The sequence below is a fragment of the Chrysemys picta genome, chromosome 3 (genome assembly GCF_011386835.1).
Source record: "Chrysemys picta bellii isolate R12L10 chromosome 3, ASM1138683v2, whole genome shotgun sequence".
Lineage (NCBI taxonomy): Eukaryota > Metazoa > Chordata > Testudines > Emydidae > Chrysemys > Chrysemys picta.
The window spans coordinates 122021092-122039946 of NC_088793.1; the positions used below are offsets into that span (position 1 = coordinate 122021092).

Genomic DNA, 18855 nt, shown 5'->3' on the forward strand with positions numbered 1-18855 from the left:
CCTATCACCTATGCCTTGGGAGGTGTTCTTGCCAGCTGACCAGTGTGCAAAGCTCACTTCCTTCAAACTACTTCACTATGTTGGCTTGGAGTTAAGGTAGGTTCAGCAGCCTTTCTGCTGGCTGCACATTGCTATCTTGCTAAGGTGTGGATGACAGCAGTGGGAAGAGAAAGCAGGCAGGCACAAATTAAATTTCCTTGCACACTTCTGACAATGCACCTCAATCCGGATCTTCAACATTCCTGACATTCCAGAATTAGGCCCCTCCCAAACAAAAATTGCCCAATATGGTAATTCTTGTAATAGTGTTTTATAATTTGGAATGGTGTCCACTATGAACTGCATGAGACCATTAAACCTTTTGCACTTATGACCCAATTAGGTCCCACAAAGGGAAAGATTAATGTAACAATTACCATTTAATTCAATCAGGCTAATAAAGGAGGCAACATTTCCCACTGTTTAAAGGAAGAGACTAGCAGTCAGGAAAACTTAGTTTCTATATCCCACTCTGTCACTGAACTGCTGGCATTTAAGGGATATCAAGAACTTGACGTTTTTTAAACAAGCTTTTTTTTAACTAGTCATTGACAGAGGACCTTTAAACAGCATGTTTGATTTTTTTTAAACCTTTTTAAAAAATATTGTTTTCAGTTCTCATGATATTTACAAGGGTCTGTCTATTCGAGAGCAACACCCCTAGACACACTCAGTCCTGCACCATCCCTTCCATCTCTACACACATGCCTTCCTGCTGCCTCTTCAGATTTAGCTTTGCTGCTGTGACTCACACACCCTACTGCAGGGCATGCGAAAGTGTGCATGCTTATCTAAGGTCACCATGTTAGTGCAAGAGACAGGACATGCAACTGACCATCAGTATACAATGAAATTGACTACAGTTGAAATCTGCTGTCTAATGCACAAAATAAACAAACCGAAAGAAGAGAGTGTGTTTTTTTTTTAAACTGTTGAGCCCTTTTAGCTGTAGTTATCTTAGGTGTCATTTAAAATTATACTCGCTACAAAATTTTCAGATGCTCAGGAGGGTCAGGATTCTCAGAGGAAAAGGAGTTCAACTAATGTGAAGTATGATTTTAGATTATATTAATAAATTATCAAGATCATCAAACAGATAAATGCACCAATTACATTAGAGTCTTGGACTCATGCCTCACACTCAGAAACTGATTGCAATACTTAATGGGGAGCAGCATTTTCATAGCCATTCAACTATGCATTTAAGAGGGGCGAGGGGAAGGAATTTCAACTGATAAGCAGCTTCCTGTCACACAAAGACCGCTTGGCAAAGGGTCCCCTGGTTTTTGTCAACAGTTCTCACCTCAGACCTGACAAACTCCTTACATCACACACATTTCTTGCAAGGCATTTCTGTATAAGGGATATCCCGGAGGTGTTTACAGAACGCTTGTAACTTGTCAAAACTCAAATTCGTTGCAAGATGTATGTATAGGGAATATTTAAGGAACTATGTATTTATATGGAAAGTATGCTTGGAGTAGAAATTTGGAGTAGAAATTAATCACCGAGAGATAACAGGCATCAGGGGACGGACCATGCAAGCAAGAGGGAATTGTCAGTGAAATAACACAAAGCTTAATTGACCAGCCTTGCTCCCTCCCAAAACTAACAATCAAAACCTCTTAGACATGAAAAAGGAACATTACAAGGTGCCCACATGCTCAGGTTTTAGCTGATCACCATATTTGGGGTTGGGAAGGAATTTTCCTCCAGGGCAGGTTGGCAGAGGCCCTAGGGGTTTTTCGCCTTCCTCTAGAGCGTGGGGCAAGGGTCACTTGCTGGAGGATTCTCTGCACCTTGAAGTTTTTAAACCACAATTTGAGGACTTCAATAGCTCAGACATCGGTTAGGGGTTTGATACAGGAATGGGTGGGTGAGATTCTGTGGCCTGCGTTGTGCAGGAGGTCAGACTAGACCATCATAATGGTCCCTTCTGACCTTAAAGTCTATGATTCTATGAACAGATAGAGCTTCGCCCTGGCTGTGAATAGAAACAAAAGACTATTTTTCAATGTAATAGAGTTTAGGAAAAGGCACTCTGGATCCATTCACCAAGGACAGCCCCTGGTACTTGTACAACCATTAAGCACTTACGGAATCAGGCAACACATGTGAAGGGGAGGTACTTTCATGAATGGTTTGGATCTTGGTTTTTGAGAAAGCAGCCTGCTCTGCATAAACTGAACTTGGGTGGTTGGGAAAGGGAGTAAGAATCTATTTTATTAGACAGTCAAAGTAACTATTGATAAGGATAGATATAGCTTCATGTTTTAGAATTTTGTTTTGTATTGTAACCACTTGTTTCCACAACTCACTCATTTCTATTTGAAGCTTTATTTTTTCTTAAATAAACCTATTTTTGCTTTATCACAAGTGCTGTGTGCTTTACAGGAGCGGTGGTTTAAGGAAAAACTGGTAAATTAGGAAACACTGCACCCACGGGAGCAGAGGATCTGGAATTTCTATGAGTAGCCAGTACCAGGGGCTGGATATCACAGAGGATAAAATTAAAAAACATCCAGAAAACAGTGCATTGGGGACAGCAGAGCCCCTTTCTTTCTGGGCAGAGAAAGATCAGCATACAAAGGGACCCCTCCTTGCACAGATCTGGAAGGAACAATCGAGGCCCAATGCTAATAAATAATTATAATGGAACTAAGTCTCCTTTTCAAAGTCTTCATCTCCTGTTATTCAGGCTGTCTGACAAAAAGCAGACCATCAGAATGAGAAAGCGGTAACTTGCGCATTTTGGGGAAGCAGGGGAAGGGGGCATAGGCAGCGAGTTACATTGGCCCATGGTGCCCATGCTCCACCAATGTTTGGGCTTATATTTTCAGAGCCATCCAGTCCATAGGCTGACTGGGGCAACCGCTCCAGGCCCTGTGCTTCAGGGGGACGTGGGGTCCAGAGCTGCCCGGGTGGTTAGCAGGGGGCCTGGCACCGGCAGCAGCGAGCGAGCCAGCCCCTGCCCGCCACAACTCCGCCCCTCCTCTTCCTGCCCCGCCCCCATTACACCCCTTCCCCCAAGCCCCCGCCCCACCTCTTTCCGGGAGCTGGCGGGGCGGGGCGAGCTGGGGCCGGGTTGCTCACTGCTGCCAGCGCTAGGACCCTCACTAACCCCTCAGACCACCCTGCACCCCGCATCCCCCTGAAGCGTGGGGACCCCCAAAGCGCGGGGCTCAGAGCAATTGCCCCAGTCCATCCTATGGATGGGACAGCTCTGCTTGGACCCGTTCTGGGAACCACCAAAAATTATACAAAGCTGGTGCCCATGGAAGGGGGGCACAGGAAGGCTGAAAACAGCAATCCTAGAAAAGGCACAGATCAGGTGAGAACACATCTAAAATTATAGAAACATACATAGATGTTGAAACAGTCAATGAAAACTGTGAGGGAAATAAAAATCAGTACTCACCACATCTTTAAATCTGCACCTCACCTTTAATCACAGAACCAAAATATTTTAGTATATTTATAAAAACTTGACTGGCTACTTTCCAATATATTCATTACATTAAGTTTAAATTTACGACAAATATTACCCTTTTGGAAATTTTGAGTAAAGCCATCTCAAACTCCTGGAATGAAGAACCTTTTGTCTTTTCAATTATATTGTTCTATTGAAACTCAGCTGGGAAAGTAAATGCAGGAGTACTTATGCCATGTATTCTGTTGTTTGGGATGGTAAAAAAAATGATGACTTGCCTATATTTTAACTGTTATTGAATGGGTGTATTCCACATAGGTGTGTGCACATCCAGTACGACAGAGGCAGAGAATTTTCTGCAGCAGTACCTAACAGGCGCATGCACCCTGGACATTCTCGTGGCCTCTTATAAGGTTAAAGGCAACTCCTCTCAGTTTTTTCATACTGGAAACTCTGGTGCAAAGGGGATGGAGGGCGAGTCAGGAAATACACATGTGCAACTGCAGCTCGAAGAACAGTTACAATACAGGTAAGTAACTGTTTCCTTTTTGAGTGGCTGCATATGTGTATTGCACTCAGGTAACTCACAAACAGCATCATTACGATATTGAAGCAGTCATCATGGTGTAATAATGGGTGAAAGTATGCACCAAGGACTAAGTGACAGCCCTACAAATGTCCAGTATGGGGACATCTTTTAGAAAAAGCCACCAAAGTAGCTTGAGCTCTCGTTGAATGAATCGATAGTCTTTGTGGAGGAGGAAGTGTCCACTATGCTGTAAACTGAGGTAATGCAGGAAATAATCCACCTAGAAACCATCTGATGTAACTGCCTCACCTCTCATTATGTTGGCATAATCGATAAATAGTTGGAGACAAATGGAAAGGTTTAGTCCTGTCTAGATAAAAGGCTAATGCTCACCTTACATCCACAGTATGCAGACATTCATCCTTGTGTGTGCACAGTTTAGGGAAAAATACAAACCTGCTATATTATCTGATATTTGCTTTTCATCTCAATCACTTTAGTCAGGAGGATGTGGCTTCAAAGCTACTTTATCTTTGAAAAAAATATTGTGTATGGCAGTCCTCCCATGAGAGCCTGAAGTTTACCAACTCTTCTGGCTGATGCGATGTCTAAGAGAAAAGATGTCTGACAACACAGATGAAGCAAAGAACATTTGAGCTTGTGCCTACCTGAGGGGCCAATTAAAGTAGTTAATACAGTGTTAAGGCCTAAGATGTCAATGAATCCTTTGCTGGGGGAAAGAGTCAAACAACCCCTTTAAAAAAAATCTAGAAACCATCAGTTTAAAAAACAAACATGCACATACAAAACAACCTTCCATGAACTAAAGGATAATTTGCTGCTAAGTGGACTCTTAGGGAGCTTAGAGAAAGGCCCGAGGATTTCAGATGTAACAAGTACTCCAAAATGTCCTAAATCATAGTTTCTGATGGAGATATCCTCCAGAAAGTGGGCTAGCTTGAAAACAACTTCCAGTTAGCTAAATAAGTGGGTCAAGAGGATTGCCTTTCTGCTATTAGGCAATACCTTCTCAATTGCTACAGAGCAGTTGTCCTTTGACTGATCTAACCAGTCAATAGCCATGTCAAAAGGTGCAGGCTTTTTGAGTCCGGGTGCAACATCTGTCCATGCTGTTGGGACAGCAGGTCTGGAAGAGGAAGCAGAAGGTACAGAGGCCAAATTGAGAGGCTGTGAAGATTAGAGAATCAGTAATGTTTCAACCACACCAAAGCTGTAAAAATTATCTTGGCGTGGTTTTGTTTCAACTGGAGGATCACCTGTGGGATGAGCAGAATGGGGGGTAAGGGTAGCAGTGCAATGCATACATGAGACTGTCCCTATGACAGGAGAAATGCATAGTTTAATAAGCCTGGACTGTGACACGCTCAAAAATAAAATTGATGGACTTTCTTGGGACCAGCCTTGTGGCCTGCTCCATGAGGTGGGGTTTGAAGCACAAGTCTCTCTAAATCTGCATTCTGCTCTTGAATGAGAAGCAGATACTGCACCTCTCCTTAATGTGCCCCTCACTGAGGCTCAAAAGATAGCCCATAAGAGGATCACTATTTGGAACAGACACCCCACACAATGAGCAGTGCTTAAAGCCTGGAGAGCACTGCATACCAACAGTGCCTATCACAAAAACTAAAATGATAAAACACACTTTACAAAATAAAATATACTTAGTTAGCAGTTAGTAACTGTTAACACTGCTCTACAGCCAAAATGCTTCTGAAATAAATGTAGTCAAAGTTTACTAATTCTGGGTCACTGAGAACGAAAATGATGCTTAAAATTGTTGATTGGCTCTAGTTTTCAAGATATGCTATTGGGTCAGTATATACGACCCTTGACTTGGGAATGGCGGAGGATAAGTGAGTTATAAAAGGAAGGGATCTCAATTTAAACCAGAAATGACTAAAATACATCTTTGACTGGATCTATGAATAAATCTATGACTGGGTTTGGACAGTACTTGCTTTTTAGGCAAAACAATGAATAATGCAATCTGAAGCTGGTATTGTGTCATACATGATATGAATTGCATCATGTTATTCCTAGAAGTCATGGATGATGCAATCATAACGAAGCTTACATCACTCTGCTGAACAAATTTCCCTAGATCAGCTCTAGAAATCATACAGTGTCGTGCTCTCTTATTTGTCAGTGTTTGATTTTGCAAAGGGACACATTTCTGTTTAGCCAAAGTGAGCAGAGATGCCTCGAACTTGTGTGAACAGTGCAGATAACTTCTGCTGTTTGTGGTGAAGTGACTTTTGCATCACAGAAGCGCAGTATAACCACTATGGTTAAGAAAGCCTATCACCTTTATTTTGGCTGCAAAATTGGAGATCAGGACAAGAGGTGGGCCCCACACATATGCTGCAACACTTGTGCAACAAATCTTCGCCAGTGGTTGAACAGGAAAAGGAAATCTATGCCTTTTGCAGTGCCAATGATTCGGAGAGAGCCAACAGATCATACCAGCAATTGTTACTTCTGCATGGTGCCTCCAGTTGGGAAAGGTGTGTCAAAGAAGAAAAAGTGGACTGTGCATTATCCAAACATTCCATCAGCTATACACCCAGTACCCCACGGAGGAGGACTGCCGGTTCCTGATGCACCAGAATCATTCTCACTTGAGTCAGACGAGGAAGAGGATGAAACTTCTGGTCCTAAACCATCAATGTCACAGGACCCACATTTTCTCCCATCCTCCTCCTCTGAACCACACCTTATAACACAAGGTGAACTGAATGACCTTGTCAGGGATTTGGAACTACCCAAGAGTAAGGCAGAGCTGTTGGGCTCCAGACTACAGCAGTGGAATCTCCTGGGAGGTGATGTTAGGGTTTCCATGTTCTGTGACCATCAAAAGGATCTTGTCCCATTCTTCTTCATGGAAGGTTATCTTGTAGCCTGCAACAACATCGATGGTGTGATGGCAGCCCTCAACATCGTTCACGATCCCGATGAGTGGAGACTGTTCATTGATTCATCGAAGACGAGTCTTAAAGCTGTTTTACTGCATAATGGCAATGTTTTGCCATCAATTCCAGTTGGTCATGCAGTCCATATGAAGGAAACCTATGACAACATGAAACAACTTTTGAGGTGCATAAACTATGACCAACATCAGTGGCAGCTTTGTGGCGATTTGAAGGTTGTTGCTCTCTTGCTTGGTCTGCAGACTGGATACACAAAGTACTGCTGTTTTCTCTGCGAATGGGATAATCGTGCAAGAGATTCCCACTACATCAAGAAAGATTGGCCACTCCGACAGTCATTGGAGCCTGGGAGGAAAAGTGTTCAGCATCCACCACTTGTTGAATCAAGGAAGATTTTGTTACCACCCTTACATATCAAGCTGGGTCTGATGAAGAACTTTGTCAAGGCCATTGACAAAACACAAGCAGCTTTCAAGTACCTCCGTGGAAAATTTCCAAAGTTAAGTGAAGCTAAGATAAAGGAAGGTGTCTTTGTTGGTCCTCAGATTCATGAACTTCTTTGAGATGATGCATTTGACCATGCACTGCGTGGCAAGGAAAAGACGACATGGAAAGCCTTCCAGTTAGTGGCAATAAATTTTCTCGGAAACAACAAGGCAGACAACTACAGGTTGTTGGTGGAAAACCTCCTCAAGGCATACAAAAGCCTTGGTTGCAACATGTCACTAAAGATACATTTTTTGCACTCTCATCTAGATTTTTTTCCACCGAACTGTGGAGCAGTGAGCGACGAGCACGGTGAGCGATTTCACCAGGACATTGCAACAATGGAGAAACGCTATCAGGGCAAATGGAGCCCATCAATGCTTGCAGACTATTGCTGGACAGTGACAAGAGATGCTCCATTTAATGAATACAAGAGACAAGCCAAGAAGCGCCGAGTAGACACTGAATAGGACTAAACTATGTACAGAATAGTTTTTTGCCTTTTGTTTCATAATAAATTTTATTTATATAACCCTTTTGCTGATTTTTAAAGTGTTACATAAATAGGACAGGTGAAATATTATCACGTAAAGCAACCATAAACACATGAAAAGACCTAAGTTTACAATTTATGATTAAAACTCTACTATCTACACAATATACATAGACATAAAATGTAAAAACTTAAATATCTTAGAAACAGTAGCCAATCAGTTGTTTTAATTGTCATATTTGAATTCAGCACATCAAAATACATAATAAATAGCACATTTTATCTCTGAAGCAGATGACTTCTCAAAAATTGTAGACCAGTTCTATTTACAAATAGATAAAAAACTGAACTGCCTAATGACACAAAAGAAAACAAAAGTGAGGTAAAGTGCACTGGGAGCTCCAACTCGGGCCATGGGCAAGGAGAAGGAATTGGGGGGAGGGTCAGGGCTGTGACACCCTGATAAAGCCTTGGGAGGGGACACAAGGACATACAGGGTGCAAGCACCGCTCCAACAGGTATTGCTGCAGAACGCTCTTCAGCTCTGGCACATATACACCTGAGAGGAATACACATGCAAAAAAAACATCCTAGGTGTAGATTAGAGCAGTGGGCACAAGCATTATAGAAAAATCTAAAGTAGATAGATTAGACAAAATACACCATTTCACTCTCTCTCAGAGGGGATCTCAAATTGCAGAAAAATATGAATCCTTTGAAAGTTGTAATATTGAACCAATCTTAATGCTGGCAGATGCTGCTGCTACACAGTTTCCAGAGAGGTTCTGTACATGTCTAATGTAAAATATGCTAATAGAAAAACAAGCAGCTGCAGCCTGCTCATTTAGTGAAAATTAACAGCTTGTATATATTCCTTATATTATTTACCCCATAGATGCCAAAATAACGTAGTCCAGGTAGATTGCAAACAGTGAGATATAAGAGGTTTGTTGAGAGATCTGCCATGTTAGAGCTTTTTATACTAAGGTCTTTATAGTAGGGTTGTTAGGAACTATGGGGAACAGAGTGGGGGGAAGAGACTCAGTCTTTTTTTTTAATTATCAAAATTAAGAGCAATGCTTAGAATCTTTCCAAATAAGAAAAGTGTGATGAGGGAATCTCAAATATGTGGAAGTTCAGTTAGATTTTGCCAAAGTTAAGACTACGCATATAAGAACTTCAAACCCTTAATGGTTTCAAAATTTGACTCAGCTTAAATGTTACTGGGTTCAAGTTTGTAAGTAGAACCAAGAATGAGGAGAGTATCCAAAAATATTTTGTGGGGCAATGCCCCAGGAAGCCCACTGGTAAAACGTCTACTACGTGCAGGACAATTAGAGTCCCAGTTTTATTTCTGGCATCATGTTTATGCTGTGTCAGCAATATGATAATGGACTGTCTCCTTTGAAGCCACAGTCTCCAGTAACTTATAAGAAGTGGGTTGAGTTTTGGAAGATTACATCACTAGAGGCTGCAGCACTCAAAGTCCTGAAACTGGCACCAACTAGGATGGCTGAAGCAATGGAAAAGAGGAGAGAGAGACAGAAAGATGTGGAAAAAGGCATAAAGGGAAAAAAGGATTGGAAACAGAAGGGAGACGTTTGAAGAGGGAGGGAGGAGATGAGGACAGAAGAGGCAAGGGTATTGTGATAGGTTGTCAGATTTTAGGACTCTATGTGGAAATGTTCAGCTATTCTGATGACTCACCCTGGCATATCAGATGGCTCTCATTAATTCCAACTCCTCAAAATAGAAGACAGAGCATCTGTGAGCTAAGAGAAAACTAGATGAAGAAATAGGAAGACCTGCAGAGACAAGCCCTAGGAATAATGAGCATGAGGAAGCTAATGCTAAGGTCTGTTTGAATCTGTAAATGCAATCCTGTCTCAGGACTTTATTGCTTAAGTCTCTGAAGCAGCAAAATAAAAACATACTCTGTAAAGTCAGGGAGTATGGACAAGAACCTAAGTTGTGCTCTGTGTTAGCAACACAAAGGGAAATGTGACAGTTCTTTGACAATTCCCTTCATTTTCTGCTATTAAAAACAGCATTTTTCTTCAGCAGTTTTGACATCTAGCTGACAATATAAATTTGAATATGAACCAAAGTTATAAATATGAGGTAAAGACAATTTTGAGTCAAGTTATTTTAATGTAGATTTGATTGAAACCATTACTGATTAAATATTAAAACGTAGCTTTGGTGAAAAAGATGGCCCAGTAAAATGTCTGTGACATGGAATCTAACTTCTTGGTTCTCTTGCAGCTCATTAATCTCTCATAAGGTGATAATACCTGAACTCTGGAAGGAACCTGAAAAGTTTGGGCTGCTTGGTGGAGCCACACTGTTCTTTTCTGCATGCTTTGGTATTTAAGACTAATAATTAAGATGAAAGTCAAAGAGAAACAAGTTTATCCCTATTTGTGTTCAAAGTCTTTCAAACAGCTCTCTGAATTATCCTTATTTTATAGCCTGAGAGACTGAGGCAGAAAGGTTAATGCCAAAAGAACCTGATTTTCAGAGGTGATGAAAACACAACCTCTAATGAAGTCAATGAGATCTGCAAATGCACAGCACCTCAGAAAAAGTCAGGCCTCTTATTTAGGTCCCTATATATGGATACAGGCGTCTAACTTTGGACACACAAGAATGAAAATTTTGACCCAGGTGTTTAAGGCGGGGCATCCAGAACTTGAGACAGTCAAAATTAGAAAATACTTTTGAAAATCTTGACTAAAGTGACTTGCACAAAGCCATAGAGGGAATCACTGTTGAAACAGAGATTGGAGTCAGGAGACCTTACTCCATGCCCCTCTTTCTCTTTAGAGAGAAATACCCCTAAGAAAGTTCCATTAATTAGTTTCTCGAAATACAAAAAAGAGCGATCTTTCTCAAAGGTTCTGTGGGAGTCTTCAATTTACAATGCCACATATCATTAGAATTGACTGATTGAGATACATTTACAATTGTTCAGCTGGAATGCCTCAATATGTTTCTTCAAAGCCTCAATAATAAGTTAAAGGGACCCTCAAATGACTTAAGCATAACATTAAAGTTTTGTCTAAAAGACAGAAGTTTTTGAATAACAATTCAAATAACAATTTGGCAATGTTTATCACACTTTATATTTAAATGAGGATAGACATTTTTCATTTAAAATGATCTCCCTTAAGCATTGGACATAAACACTCAAAAGCTATTGAACAAAAAATGGAAAGCAAAACCCACCACTCTTTGTGAACCAAAGTTAAGGCCAAATGTAGACACCTATTAAAAGTACCTTGATTTCCAAAGATGCCAAACAGCACACAAAGCCCCCTGAAATCTATGGGAGCTGTGGGTGCTCAGTTCTTCTGAAAAAAAATGAAACCACTTTTATAGCAACCTCAGGCGATAGACTTCAGGCAATATAAGAAAAGTTCTCACTCCCCAGTGTATAAGCAATAAAACTCCTCAAGCCTCAAACAAAAAGTCCTCTAAGTCGTCCCCTTTCTGGAGATATATGTACTTATTCAACCAACATCCTTCCTTTTTTAGGATGCAACCCAAGTCCAATATAAGTGCTCAACATTTTGGAGGATAAAAGCAGAAGTACACAGTTACCACCTAAATTTCCGTTCATGCACAATATTCACTACTTAATTCTTCCTCCTTTTATATATGGCAGCTGGTGTTAGCAGGCTACCGCCCTATCCTTCCTTCTGGGTGGTAGTAATCCCCTCGGATTCCACCTGCTACCTCCTGGTCTCTCTGGGAACTAACCTTTTAGAACTCTGGTGAACATTTAACAAATTCTTGATTGAAGTTGTGAGGCTACAGACACTGGAACTCTGCTGACCAGATGAAGTCACAGTGGGCTAACCAAACCAGCATATAGATCCAAAGAACTAGTAACAACACATAGTATATTTATTGGCAATTGATCAGTCAATACAGAGCCACATGAGGGAGCTGTTTATAAGTAAACAGGCATCTGTCGCATGAAACCAGAGCCAGATTTAGGGTCAGGCAACCTAGGCGACTGCTGGGGTGCCGGCCTGGGGAACGCCTAACCCTGTAGGCAGCAGCCAAGCCAACTCTAAACTCACTTGGCACCTACATTTTTGCAGTAAAAGTTCCTTAGGTGCCTAAGTTTCTGCTTCTGGGCATGTACACTGCTGCCTCACTGGAGATGCCTAGACACATATCTCTTACCCAAGGCCAGAGTAATCCACAAAATGGGAGAATATAGGCTTTCATCCACCTATCTTGTCTCTGGGGCCCAATCTCATAGGTGCATTCAGAGGTTTCCTACAGGGTCAGGTCCCATTCAAAACCTGGCATGGGGTAAATGAAGGTGGAGGTTCCCACTCTGCAGCCTGATGGTTAGGGCACCCACTTAGAGCAGTGGTTCTCAAACTGGGGCCGCCACTTGAGTAGGGAAAGCCCCTGGCGGGCCGGGCCGGTTTGTTTACCTGCCGGGTCTGCAGGTTCGGCCAATCGCGGCTCCCACTGGCCGCGGTTCGCCGCTCCAGGCCAATGGGGCCTGCGGGAAGCGGCGCGGGACAAAGGAGTCCAGTCCTTCTGCTCCAATGACTAAATTATTTATACACAGTGGAACAGCTTCAATAGGAGCGATTCTCACATCGGACTATCCATGGCCCAGTAGTTAGAGCACTCTGAGAAAGCAGGGAGACCCCTGCTCAAATCCTCTCCCCCTTGTTGCCTAAGAGAGGAATTGAGCCCAAGTTTCCTATTTGCCAGGTAAGTGCTCTAAACACTGGACTAAAGTTATACATGGGTACGCTACTTCCTCTGGCCTTTTTGGGTGATGCGAGGCAGGTGCCTAACTCATTCTCACAAAAAATGACTTAAGTGCCCAGATCCACAAAAGGTGTAAGTTCTCACTCCAGCCCTGGAAACCTGGGCTGGCAAGCCCTCCTGGTGACTGAACAGCAGACACACTCCACCAGTACCTTCACCAAATATCTTTATTATTATTTCTTCTCTTATGTTCCAGGTACAGCACAATATAGCAGCAGATCAAAGTGTCCTTCCTCCTGCTCCCTGGCTCAGCCTTTTATGCTGCTTGCTTTCTTCTCTGAGCAATCCAGCTGGTGAACTAATTATCGCATCAGAATCCCTACAGGTGCAAGTGATCCCCACTAACCCAATCAGACTAACTCCCTACTACTTTAACTACCCAGTGCCCTGAGTGTGGTAAGTGACGAGCATGCAGGCTCCCCAAAGGGGGTCTATTTATAGCTGCTAATAGCACCCTACCACAGCACCTAAGCCTCCTTACTCCAGTAGAGGGGTTCCAGTTGTGGATTTCTAGCAGAGGTAGGTGCTTCCCAGCAGCCCTGACTTAAGTGTCTATCTCCATGAGAATGGAGGGGCTTAGCACACTCCCCTCTCATTGGCATCTCCTACTGGCTAACTTAGGCAGGGAGCAACCTAACATGCTGGCTTTTGTGCATCCTTAAGCGCCTATCTCTTAGACTTAAAATTCTGTCAGGCATTTGACCTGGTACTGAATGACATTTTGGATAAAAAAACTAGAATGATATAAAACTAACATGGCACACATTACATGGATTAAAAACTGATAGGTTTCAAAATGTGATTGTAAACAAGGAATCATCAAGTGTGTGTATTTTCAGTCCAGTCCTGCAAGGATTGGCACTTGGCCCTATACTATTTAACCTTTTTATCAATGACCTGGAAGTAAACAAAGTCATCACTGATCAAGATTGCAGATGACAAAAATTGGGGTAGTGGTAAAGAAGGATGTTGCTATATTGGAGAGGGTTCACAGAAGAGCCACAAGAATGATTAGAGGATTGGAAAACATGCCTTAAAGTGATAGACTCAAACAACTCAAAGAGAAGATTAAGGGGTGACTGGATTATAGTCTATAATAATCTACATGGGGAACAAATATTTAATAATGGGCTCTTCAGTCTAGCAGAGAAAGGTATAACACGATCCATTGGCTGGAAGTTGTAACTAAACAAATTCAGTTTGGAAATAAGGCACACATTTTTAACTGTGAGTGTAATTAGCCACTGGAACAATTTACCATGGGCCGTGGTGAATTCTCTGCCATTCGCAATTTTAAAATCAAGTTTGCATGTTTTTCTAAAAGATCCACTCAAGGAATTATTTTGGTGAAATTCTATAGCCTGTGTTATACAAGATGATTACAGTGGTCCACTCTGGAATTTTCTGAATCTCTCCCCATTCATTGTATAGGGATCTAGGTGCCTAACTCAGGGTTTGTGAATCACAATGTTGTTCCAGTGATATTCTAGGTGCTTAAAAGTCCCTTGTGGATCCAGGTCTCAGCACCTAATGCTCAGAGTCTTGTGGAACCCAGATGTAATATGCCCACTGGACTTCCCACAGTGCATAAAATTAAGCACCTGCTCAAGTCTTTGCAAGATCAGAGTGCAAGTTTGAAAAGTTTTCCATGAATGAACTGAGCAAAAAAAAAGAAAAATAAAAAAATGAGTGGAAGTGGAAGGATAAATAAAATGTTTACAAATCTTTGATTTCATCTTCAAAGCTATAAACAGCAGTTAATATGTTTATATTATTTCTCAATACATAATTTTTACCTCTTTAAAAACTTGAAATCTCTTGCTTACCCTTGTCAGAGTCAGTGTCCCTTCTTTACATGTACTGCAACGGACCCGCAGTTTTCCAGGCTTCACAGTTTGGCAGAAACTTTTGCAGAAAACATAAAAACTGTTGTAACTAGCTGCACCTGTTGGAAAGAAAACAAAGAAAACAATTTGCACTGAAATCAGAACTAGTCTGGAGTGTTTTAAAACAAACAAACTGAAAAATAAATTTTACAGAATCATAGATTTAAAAGGCCAGAAGAGTCCTTTGTGATCATCTACTCTGTCCTCTTGCGTAACACGTCATAGGACTTCCATATATTAATTTCTGCCTCAAGTCCCACTGCTGTGGTTGAACTAGAGCATATCTTCTTTAAATGTAATTTTTAGCCTACTAAAAATTATAAGTTATTTGCACTCTCCCTCCTAAAGCCACCCTTGTCTGGTCTTTGGGATAGTAGCAAGAGTGTTATTCCTGGTGCCTACCCTTAAAGGCCAACACCCATAATGGTATGGACTTTTTGAACCCCTGCAAGCAAGAAGAGGTGGTTTCACAGGCCCTGGGAAGAGGATTGTGATCCAGAAAATGGAACAGGGTGAAGATATTTGTAGTCCTGCTTGTTGGACTCTTATTTAACCCAGTGGGGGAAGGGGAAGGCTTTTTGATTTGGCCAGAAGATGAAACTAAGTAACCAGTCAGAGGGAGACCACTGACAGCGAGAGGAAAACTGAGTCTGAGGCTACTGATCCAGGGGTTCACAAAGACACTGTCTTCTATTTTTAAAAGCTATAGCACCCAAGCTGCCATTGATGACACCTATGCTACCTGAAATGCCCTCTAAGTTGGCTGCCTGCAGCTAAGCAGCGTGTGTGACCTCCAGCCCCTAGGAAGGATAGCTCAACAGCATTAATGGCAGCATGTTCTAAACCTAGCCACAAGTCTGAGAATAAGGAACTACTGCATTTGATTCCTGATTCTGAGGCAGTGCTTAACCGTTCTCCTTTTGTTTCTCTGTCTGCAAAGAGGAGCTGGGTACTGCTTACCTACCTCACATGTTGGGGGGGGGGGGTGATGATTAACGAGAAGAGTTTCAAAGGTACAAAGGGAAGTTAGATATACAAATCCCATTGACTTTCAGTGGAAGTTGAATGCCTGATTCCCCCCGGGCCTTTGAAAATCTCCCCCCTAAATAGTTAGTAATATGTTAAGTAATCTTGTATAAATGTTAAAGCTTTGTAGGATTGTGCCCAATGGTTGAAATCTCCAGAAACATTTACTTCCCAGTTTTTAATTGTTTGTCAACCCACGGAACCGTTTGCCAGAGGATGTTGTGAAGGCCAAGACTATAACAGGGTTCAAAAAAGAACTAGATAAATTCATGGAGGATAGGTCCATCAATGACTATTAGCCAGGATGGGCAGAGATGGTGTCCTTAGTTTCTGTTTGCCAGAAGCTCGGAATGGGCGACAGGGGATGGATCACTTGATGATTATCTGTTCTGTTCATTCCCTCTGCGGCACCTGGCATTGGCCACTGTCGGAAGACAGGATACTGGGCTAGATGGACCTTTGGTCTGACCCAGTATGGTCTTATGATTTTAATTTTACTCACCAATAACACATTGAAAACACATTGAAAACATGCTTAAAGTGTCAGGTTACCAAACATGAACTTTTCCATTACCTTAGTGAAGAGGAAATCTTTCAGCATGAGTCACACAATTACATGAAAACTGAAAGATGATAAGTCATGGGTGATTCATCTATTGAATTAATTCATAATATGATAATAGTAAATTCTTGAGTATTAACTTCTTGCAATCAGTCTGATGATCTTCATGCTATTTATTTACCCGCAACTTACGGACTGAATCTTATTTACTAGTACCAGTAAGGTGGGGCAGCAGGAAGAAGAGAGAATTATCTGCTTTGCTTGCTAGCCAAAAAAATTCACAAGTATCTATGCTCATCTCCATTTTTTCTTTTAGTAACATGACATTTGAGTAGCTTTGGAACACACACTGAGCTACCTTAGAAAATATTAGGTGTAATAATGTAAAGTAAACCATATTTACTACATTTTTGCATGCCCTTCAGAATAATAAAGAGAATGTGTACTGTTATATGTTATTTGAAACCAATTCCATGTTATTCACATTCAGGAATTCCCTAAACGCCCTGATGCAACTAGCTCCCAAACCTTAATTACTCACAGGGCTGTACAGGAAAAAAAGTAAAATCTTCCAAAAGAAAAAGAAATGACTCCAGAGAACACTTACATTATTGAAAGAAGGCATTTTCCAGTGAGCACTTAATAATATTAAAAAAACCCATCTCTGATCAGTGTCCAAACCTGCAGGAACACAAAATGCTCTTCCAGAGGGCAACAGTAATGTCCTTAATATCCTCTTCACTTATATTACCCCCTAAGAATTTTTATTATGCTTCTCTGAGGGAAAATAAATGACCGCAGAAGGACACAACCGATAACAGGATTTTCAACTGAATTTAGACCTTGTGAAAGTTGCTGGATATAGTTCTGTAAATTAAATGAAGTCCTCTCCTTATCCTTTCAGCAGGTACAACACAAGCAGCAACAGTGCATGTCTCTCCACAGTGCTCTATCAATGTGCTCTGAGTTGCAGGTGGCACCTTTAAGAGTAAGAGGGAAGTCAATCCGCTTGCCCATTCAATACTTGTTATCTCTGCTGAGGGCCTCAATTAGTGCCAAATGTGACAGAGTTTTGAAAATCTGGATATCTATCCACTAGTAATCACACTGAGACCCACAACTTGTTTGCCTAGTGTGACTAAATGACTTGCAGGCACTACTAACCTGGGCTGAATTTGAGCTCAGATCCAAAGAAATAAAACACTGTGTATTGAAAAAGATTAAAGGCAGTCTGCAAACTGGTCAGTCTTTCCTTTTTGCATCTCCTTAACATGGGAACAGCAAGATAGTCAACAAAACAAAAATGCAGCACAAATATTTCATGTATCAAGTAGTCACAACCGTAGTTTGCTGCTGCAGGAGGTCATCAAGATAATCATGGTCATTAGAGTTGGCTTCCTTTGGCTCCCCACTTTCAGATGCACAAAATATAACTTCAACACAGAGGGAGATTGAGCCCCAGATCTATTTTTGCATCTCCATTTCCCACCTTTTGGCTCTGCTAACAATGCCACTTTGATATCCAGTTAATTTGCTTTTCCTATAAATGACGTCACACCTTCTTCCACATCAGCCCTGCTGCTTAGAATGCTCATTCTGAGTGGATCCACAAGGTCATTACCCGCTCTCCTTATTCAAATCCATCCTCAAGAGTCATAGCATAAATAGGTCTCATGTGAAATTAACTAAGTCATCAAACACCACACATAATGCTGTATGCTAGCCCTCATCGAGGAAAGTAAACATGTAGTGTCATTGATTCTACTCCCGACTCCATTCCCGCACTCCCAACTGTCTTGTGTCCTGCTTGTTATATCATGTTCAATTTACCTTATAAACTACATGAGGCAGGGATCATATCTTCCATCTGCTCTGTATGCTAGGCACCTCCCAGTTAGACAGAGAGATATATTATTGAGAGTAAACTGCAAAATATTTGTAGTGTAACTCACCCTAAATAAGCATGACTTACTGTCACAATAAGAACAGAGGGGAATCTTAGAGACCTGGTTTGAGGAATATTGCAGATTTACTGTATAGGTTAAACCTTGCAGAGTACAATGTCTCAACCTGACTTTTACTTCCACTCAGTACGATCAATTTTCTCATTTATGAATAAACTTAATTTGGGGGAGGGGGGTTAACACACAAGAAACATATTTAGAATAGATCTAGCTGGAGCAGTTACTCAAAAGACCTGTGCAGAGATGCAGAATAACATTTGGATTGTCTTTCCTATAGCAAGGCTGCTGGAGACTGAGAGCATTACGGGGGGATGCTCTGATCTTAGGTAGGGAGTTAAATGGAGACTTTCAGCAACCCAACAACTATTTTAGGCAACTGGATTGATTCCAATCCCACATTCTTGTAGTCAACATATTAGGATTGTGTAGTGAGCAACATCACCAGGAATGGGGGCAAGAGGAGCCAGAATTTAAAAGGTACACATGCCTAAAGTGAGCATACTGTACATCAAACTACAACAGTTTAGCATTAACCATATCTATTCTAGGAAGTGCTAGCATGAATCTTAGCAAACATCTTTGACTCAGAATATATTCCAATGGTTCCCCTTTTAAAGGGGAGAAAGGGGGAAAACAAGAAAGGAATCTGATTTATGCACAACACCAGCTCTGAAGTGGCATTATTAATA

The 18855-nt window shown here is 41.5% G+C and overlaps 1 protein-coding gene across 6 annotated transcripts in view; it reads right to left on the reverse strand.

Annotated features, from left to right (window-relative positions):
* Nucleotides 1-18855, reverse strand: part of PRKN (parkin RBR E3 ubiquitin protein ligase) — a 1174462-nt gene that overhangs the window by 716145 nt on the left and 439462 nt on the right. For 3 of the 6 annotated variants that reach the window (XM_065590382.1, XM_065590386.1, XM_065590385.1), the window contains exons 4-5: nucleotides 14555-14673; nucleotides 3458-3481 (exon numbers count right to left, since the gene is read on the reverse strand). In XM_065590382.1, coding sequence (XP_065446454.1) covers nucleotides 3458-3481; nucleotides 14555-14673 — 143 coding nt within the window. The remainder of the gene's footprint in view (nucleotides 1-3457; nucleotides 3482-14554; nucleotides 14674-18855) is intronic. The other 3 variants (XM_065590384.1, XM_065590383.1, XM_065590387.1) reach the window with 1 other exon arrangement.